The following is a 7,437-nucleotide window of genomic DNA, read 5'->3' as shown; positions in this document are numbered from 1 at the left end:
ATTTTTAATTTTATTCTCAGCCAAGAAGCAATGCGTGCTGCTTTGTTTATATGCCATTGTGGCCTGATGACCTTTGCGTCTCTTTCCTCTTTATCTCCCTCGAGGGATTAATCCTTTACTTGGGTTCGACCTTTAACTGTCGCTCACATTTTTCATGATGCCCTCGATTCTTGTCCAAATTTTATAACATCCGCCATATATCCCATGCACACGGGAACAGGAGTTGAGTCGTTTTTGTATTTTTTTTTTTTCCCATTTATCAAGTTGCTTTGGATTTGCTTCTACTGGCGTTGATCTGGCTTGGTATACAGATTGACCCTTTTCTCATTGTTGTTTTATTCGTGTTGTCTTTGAACTTTATGCACTAGGCCTGGGAGTTTGGTTATGAATGAAGATCATGATTGGAATGGAATTGGTGGATTTACTTGCATATATGTGATGCCTAGATGAGACATGCTTTATTTCTGAAATCTCCAGTCCTGTGCCTAATATTTACTAATTGTATCGCCTTACCACAAAGGTTTAAAAGAGTAATGATAAAGTAGTACTGTATGCCCGATTTCTCTACGTTGACCGGTTCTGGATGCTGTAGAAAGTATAATATACTTTGCCTTGCCAACATCTGACTCGATTATGCATTCACCCAGGGATTCTGGAAGGGATCAATGCCATTTCTGAGTTCACTGATCCTTCAACTCAATAAATGCTACCTCGTTGCATCATCTAAGCAAACCTTTGAACCAATGGCGTGATCAATTGCTATGGGTCATTATTTGCTTTTTTAGCTGTATCATAAGCCCCGGTTGGCACTAACGGCTCCTTTCAAATTTGAAGGGTTAGTAAATACAACTGAGTAGTAATAGACCTCGAAACATCTGAAACGACGAGATTTGATGCACATGTGGGCCATCAATCATTATCATTATCATTATCTCAGTTTCTTGGATTCGAGGTCAATCGGAACTCAATTATGTATGATCATGATTTTAATCATTCACTAAATCTGAGCTTAGACCCTGTCGATCCATCCGGAGGACACGGCCTGAACCATAAAAAGCTCCGAGGGTCGATCTAACTCTATCTAGAAGGCGACCAGGGTCGATCTCAGGTCTCGGCCAGTCTAGAGCGATCGCTAAATGCAGACTTAAGGTACATCAATCTGAGCAGAAAGTGAATAGGAATATCTATCCGGATACATTAATCTCTTTAAATATTCTCATCTCTCGTTTCTTGTCATTTTATTGAACCAGGAAGTAACATATTCCACGCACATCCCGAGACTCGATAGACTGAGTAGCTTAGGACCCACTATCGCCAGCCATCAATTGTGCCTTGGAAGGTGGCATTCAGAAGGGCTGGCCAATTGCATCACATCAGCGGCAGCACGCCATACTATACACCGCGGTGATTCGTAACTTGACCGCGGGATTGCACTCAAATCAGTTGGAGTAAACATAATTCATCTGCACCTCTTGGAAATAAGAAGTCTAAACAGCCATGACGGACTCGTCGGACAGGCAGATCAGCGAGCCTTCTCGTTCGAGAAATTCCGTGAGCCATAGGGCGACTCTCTTCAACCAGTGGGTAGAATTTCTGGACTATGTATGGCTTTCTCTTTCTCTCAAACGTGTGATGGCTATGAAATCTAATATCTGAACACATGTGCAGACGAAAGGAATGTGTTTGAAGCATGAACCGATAGCCGTCGGTAGATTGGCATATTCGATACTCTATTGATATTCAATCGAGTTATTGGCACAGGTATCTTTGCTACACCTAGTACAATCCTTCAATCTCTGGAAGTATCGGTCTTTCCACTGTTTACAGGGAGGATCGAAATCAGTTTCACCACTTCGCATACACAGAATCTATCTCGAGCCCCAGTCCGAAACACGCTAACCTACTTGCGGCTTAGCTCGGTTTCAAGTATCGAATCGTATTGAAAGGCTTTATCACGTGCCATCATGCTCACTAAACTACTTGTAATACTGTTACCAAGAAAAAAAGCATCTTGCAGCCCCTTGAGCTTATTGACGGCAATCCATCTACTTGTCTCATTGGGACATTCTTTTGGGAAGTACACACGAAGCATTAAATGCAATATAAACATGGAACCTTAGTATGTTATCTACGCACCCATATACAGTGCCTGTTTTTCCGGGTAAATGAAAGTCTTTCATCGTCGAAATTGATATTAGCAAATTGCACTACAAAGAAGAGCCTGCTGCTAGATACAAAATTCACATTCAAGTAAGCCGCTCCCCTAACTATCAGCATTAAACCTCTCGGTTTCCCATTCCAGCAATGTTGTAGACATAGATAAGGTTTGGGGGTGATTGAGCCCCAATATTTGCTTATGTCTGACCAGACAATCTCGTAGTAAATCAAGGGCTCGTCGTTGATGACCTGAAGATTTCCAGGTGAAAGCGAGATTGGCCATGCTCGTCAGCGTGTCGGGATGGTTTACACCAAGCTTCTTCTTGCGAATCTCCATAACCCGCACCTCAAGTTGCTCTGCCTCCTTCCATCGGCCCTGGTTTCTATTCGTCGACGCCAGGTTGGCCATGCTCTTTAGCGTCTCGGGATGATCCACACCGAGCTTTGCCTTTCGAGTCTCCATGACCTGCACATTCAGAGGTTCCGCCATTTCCCACCGTCCCTGGTTCATATATGTCACCGCTAGGTTGGCAATGCTCACCAAGGTTTCTGGATGGTCCACACCGAGCTTTTTCTTGCGAGTTTCGATGACTTGTACCTCAAGCTGCTCTGCCTCTTTCCATCGACCCTGGCTTCTATACGTCGACGCTAGGTTGGCCATGCCCGTCAGTGTGTGGGGATGATCCTCGCCAAGCTTCGTCTTGCGAGCTTCTGTGACCTGCATCAAAAGCTTCTCCGCCTCCTTCCATCGGCCTTGGCTCCAAAAGGTCGACGCTAAGCTGGCCATACTTGATAGCGTGTCCGGGTGGTCCAAGCCTAGCTTCGTCTGATAAAGCGCCATTACCTCCACATCGAGCTGTTCTGCCTCCTTCCATCGGCCCTGGCTCCAGAGCATTGACGCCAGGTTGGTCATACTTTGTAGTGTGTCAGGATGCTCCTCGCCGAGCTTTGTCTTGCGAGTCTCCATAACCTGTACCGCAAGTTTTTCTGCCTCTTTCCATCGGCCCTGGCTTCTATACGTTAAGGCGAGGGTGGTCATGCTCTGTAGTGTGTCAGGATGCTCCTCGCCGAGCTTCGTCATACGAGTCTCCATAACCTGCACCGCAAGCTTTTCTGCCTCCTTCCATCGGCCCTGGCTTCTATACGTCCGCGCTAGGCTGGCCAGGCTTTTTAGCGTGTCAGGGTGTTCCTCGCCGAGTTTCGCCTTGCGAGTCTTCATGACCTGCAAGTCGAGCTGCTCCGCCTTCTCAAACGAGCCTTCAAGGAAGTACGCCTTTGCTAGTAAAGCAGTGCTTGCAAGGGCTTCTTCATTCTCGAAACCCAACAACATCACTCTCTGTTTACTCGACTTCGATGCCATATCCCTCACATCTGCGATATTGCCGCTTTCTGACGCATACCATGCGCCCCTATGAAGGAGCGTTGCCCATTTCAATAAAGCCTGATGCGAAGTTGGTTTTTGAGAGACTGCCGATCGAACGTGAGGAAAAAGCGAACGGCAAATGTCCCAATTCTCATATTGCCCAGTTGGAAATTTTCGATATAGGATATTGATGAATTTCTCCTTCCATGGATCGATTTGCTCATGGGATTCCAGCCATGCGCGCGTAGTTAGTTGCACCAGCCGGTGCATAGTGAAGAAAGTGTCGGTCGTCATGCTAAGAGATATAAAGGAATAGTCCCTTAACATTAGAACATCATCCTCAAAATCGAGACCTATATCAAAAGCAGCTGTCTCCCCATCGCTCGAGTCGTCGTGGAGTGTTAAAGTAGAAGTATAGCTAGCCTCAGGTTGGTGTCGGATAAGATTTACCGGTATGCCTTGCCGATCGAAAAGGCTCATTAGAGAAAGCAAGTTCGCTGCAGATGGCTTTGTTTGCCTAATATAGTCGAATGATATTTGCCATGTCATCACTATTGAGTTCTTCGCTTCCCAGTCCCGGTTTATGACAATTGCTTCTTTTTGAAGAAGTTTTGTCGCCTCACGGTCACTTGTTTGAAAGTCAGTTAGGTACTGAGATACCGAACAGCGAGGCGCCCGGTTTCTGATATAACTAGCAGCCTGTACAATCGCAAGCGGCATGTAGTTGAGCTCTTCCACTAGCTGTTGACATTTGATGGTTTCCTTTGTGGCTCTAAGCTTTTTTTGGAGAAGTTCTAGCGCCTCAAGCTTGTCCATCGGTTCGACTTCAATCAGATCTTCGTCATCGACCAGCTTCAATGCAACCTCTTTTGTCCTGCTTGTGATGATTATAGTTCCATTTTGGCTCCTTGGAATGTATTCCAATAAAGGCTTTGTCGGGGCGTTGAGTTTTCTATTCCTCAAGTTGCTTTGATCTCCATCTAATGGCTTGCCGAAAATATCATGGTCGTCGATATTATCAAGGATCATGATCCATTTCCCGATGTTCTCACGCCAAAGCCATTGTTCAACTAGAGAATATATATTGGCTGTGGGGTCTTGACGACCTGTGATCTGAACCCTATCCGCAATGCCCCGGAAGCTTTGCTCCAAACGGGTCTCATTACTCGCGTGAACCCAGAAAACCCACGTTTTCGGTGATTCAGAGCGGACTCGGAAGGAATATTCAATGGCAAGTTGTGATTTCCTTCGTTTTGTGAGTAATAAGTCTTGAAACGGTCGCGCCACACCTACCCAACGCCGCCAAGGCCAACAAGCGCTATCCTTGATCCTGGCACTGAGTTTTTCTTATATATTTGACCGAGCAATTTTTCACGACAGACGAAATCTGGATCACGCCTGAATGGGACCGTTGACACTGGGCCAGGCGGAGTTTTCGGTCGTTCTAGGGTGGGACACAGTGATCAGTCAATAAGCCCCTGTCTTCTTCGGCTCCTCTGATTTACCCGGGGGTAAATAAAACTCTGCATTGATCGTGCCTCGATTATCTCCAACCTGGAGCCCATCGTTTCTCCCACTGAATGATATCAATGCCATAGTCGAGGAAATGTGCTTCGTTTGTAGTTCACGAGAAGTTTTGTTGTCTGCTTCTCAGTGGAAGGCGGGGCACCTCCTCGGGTTCACCATCAGGTGACTTTCGCGGCGCTAAGATCAGGAATTTGATTGGCAGCAACCCACATAAGGCATTCAGTCGGTCCTGTGAGGGGTGGATTAGCGCTTTCTTTGAACTAAATCGACCCGAGCCCGAACCCAGATCAAGCGCATAATGACCAGCCTAATCGCATCCCCTTTACCCCGCTTTAAGTGCACGAATGATAATGGTGTTACATATAATATCTGTTCCCATTACAAGACTAATAAATGTCACTTTAGCCTAGCAACCACCTTTGTTTTTGAAGTCCGCAGCTTTGAGATGGCCCTCAAGCTCCCAGGAATTATGACACTTATCGGAACACTAATCATGTGATTTGGATTAGTCACCTGATACTTAGTCAGCACGCTCATAACTAACTAACTAACTTAACTAAAGTGCATGCTGAGAGATAGAAAAATAGGCAGCGACGGCTACAGATTCGAGATGGCACCTATTGGTCCATGATCCACCGCCCTGATTACGTGTTCGGAGGACTGTCGAGTCACGTGCATTTCCTGGTATCTAACGTCCCCCAGGCTTCTCACCCAAAGGGTTTTCACTAGGGATAAGCAAGAGTGAGCAGATGGAGTCGCTCCTTATCCTCCCTTGGCGGTCGACACTGCCCCTGCCAAAATTCTCCTTCAACATCCAGACTCCTCTTCTTAAATATGGAGCCAAGAATCTTACTCTCACAGTAATCCTTTTGTTTGCCTTCTTTGCAGGATCAACATTCTAGAAGCCCCCATGGTCTTGAAAGCCTATTACCGAGCTGTTTTGTCCTGTTATTTAGAACTGTACTGAAATACTGCCAAGAAAAGGAGTCAGGAGTAGAGTAACTGTAATAGGCATAGCGTGTTTCTAAAGAGGGTTCGAGGAAGAATTTCTGTGTTTAAGTGGTGAAACTGATTTCGATCCTCCCTGTATATGGTTGATCGGCACTTTCATCTCCATGACAGGCACAGCTGTCTACCTTGAATGGGGCACTGCTATTCTCAAGTATGTAATTGATGGCCGACAAGTCAAAGTCACAGCTCTCATGGGGTGAACCTTAGAGACTGACCCGTGTTCAAGAAATGGAGGGGGAAAGAATTCCCTCAACTGCATCTACCAGAAACCCAAATTCTTAGCCACGGCTAGGTATTCAGCGTATGCCTTCCTGCTGGGATAGGTAGCAAGCAACAGCGTGGTATTTGCCCAATACATTCTGAATGTAGCGGACAATCATTTGGTCATCTATTGGCTAATCAAATTCCAGCTATATAAAATGGGGAGGTAAAATCCCCCGAGGAACCGAGTGATCATGCATCTAAAACTTGATATAGGTACTCAGTGAGACGAAGAACCCCGTCCGCACATTGAAGATTGTGGCACTGGTGGGCATTGGCTCACTTGTCATTCTATGCAGTATATGCTTGTTAATATTGTCTACTTTGCTGCTGTCCCTAAGGAACAAATGCTCGAGTCTGGAAGTGTGGATGCTGCCGCCTTCTTCGGGAATGTATTTGGTAAACAAGCCGAGAAGGTCATGTCAGTTTTCGTTGCCTTCTCAGCATTTGGGAATATCTTATCTGTTCTGTTTTTTCAGGGTCAAAGTATGTCCTGCCTTACCATAATGTTCTCCAATGAGGTTACTATTGATGTAGAGTTGTTCAAAAATTTGGTCGTGAGATGTTCTACCCTTTTCAAGCCTTTTCGCCAGCAACTGGTCCGTTTGAGCACGATATTGTTTCGGCTATTATATTGCTTGGTCTACCCCCAGGCGATACGCATATCTTTCTTCTTAAGTAAGGCTCTGCAGAAACCCTAGTGAGATTTATATGACTTACTAAATTCAGCCTCATATCCTACCCGCTATCAATCATCAAAGTTTTTGTCTCCGGTGGCCTGACCTATGTTTATTTTAACAAAGCCAAGTTCCTGTTTGGAACCGAATCCACGCAGCTCTCCCTGTCACCGGGTATTTCTTGCTATCGAACATATATCTCGTCGTCATACCATAATTCCCCCAGATGCTGCACAAAATGTCTACAAAAGCTTTCCATTCTACTTGCACTGTGCTGTGACACTAGGGTTGTTTGGCATGGGTGCTGTCTATGACATTATATGGGCAGTGCTAATGCCTCGGCCGGGTGGATACCTGCTTGTTAAAGAGGCGGTCATGGGTTCTGGTGGGTGGTCTCGCAACATTTTCACGAAAGTTTCCAAGGGTTCAACGTGTTCTTAA

The 7,437-nt window shown here is 45.7% G+C and overlaps 1 protein-coding gene across 1 annotated transcript; it reads left to right on the top strand.

Annotated features, from left to right (window-relative positions):
- Window positions 1-6,477: 6,477 nt before the first annotated feature.
- On the top strand, window positions 6,478-7,437 carry N7520_006266 (high affinity methionine permease; the record flags this gene model as incomplete). The annotated part of the gene is given in 5 exon segments (XM_057140200.1): window positions 6,478-6,485; window positions 6,544-6,604; window positions 6,619-7,019; window positions 7,049-7,106; window positions 7,123-7,437. 5 exon segments carry the CDS (start codon window positions 6,478-6,480, stop codon window positions 7,435-7,437), a joined length of 843 nt encoding a protein of 280 aa, XP_056994206.1.

The sequence above is a fragment of the Penicillium odoratum genome, assembly GCF_028828045.1.
Source record: "Penicillium odoratum strain IBT 22623 chromosome Unknown utg000005l_segment0_segment0, whole genome shotgun sequence".
NCBI lineage: Eukaryota > Fungi > Ascomycota > Eurotiomycetes > Eurotiales > Aspergillaceae > Penicillium > Penicillium odoratum.
The sequence above is the reverse complement of the archived record's forward strand: the minus strand, read 5'-3'. Positions and strand labels throughout refer to the sequence as shown.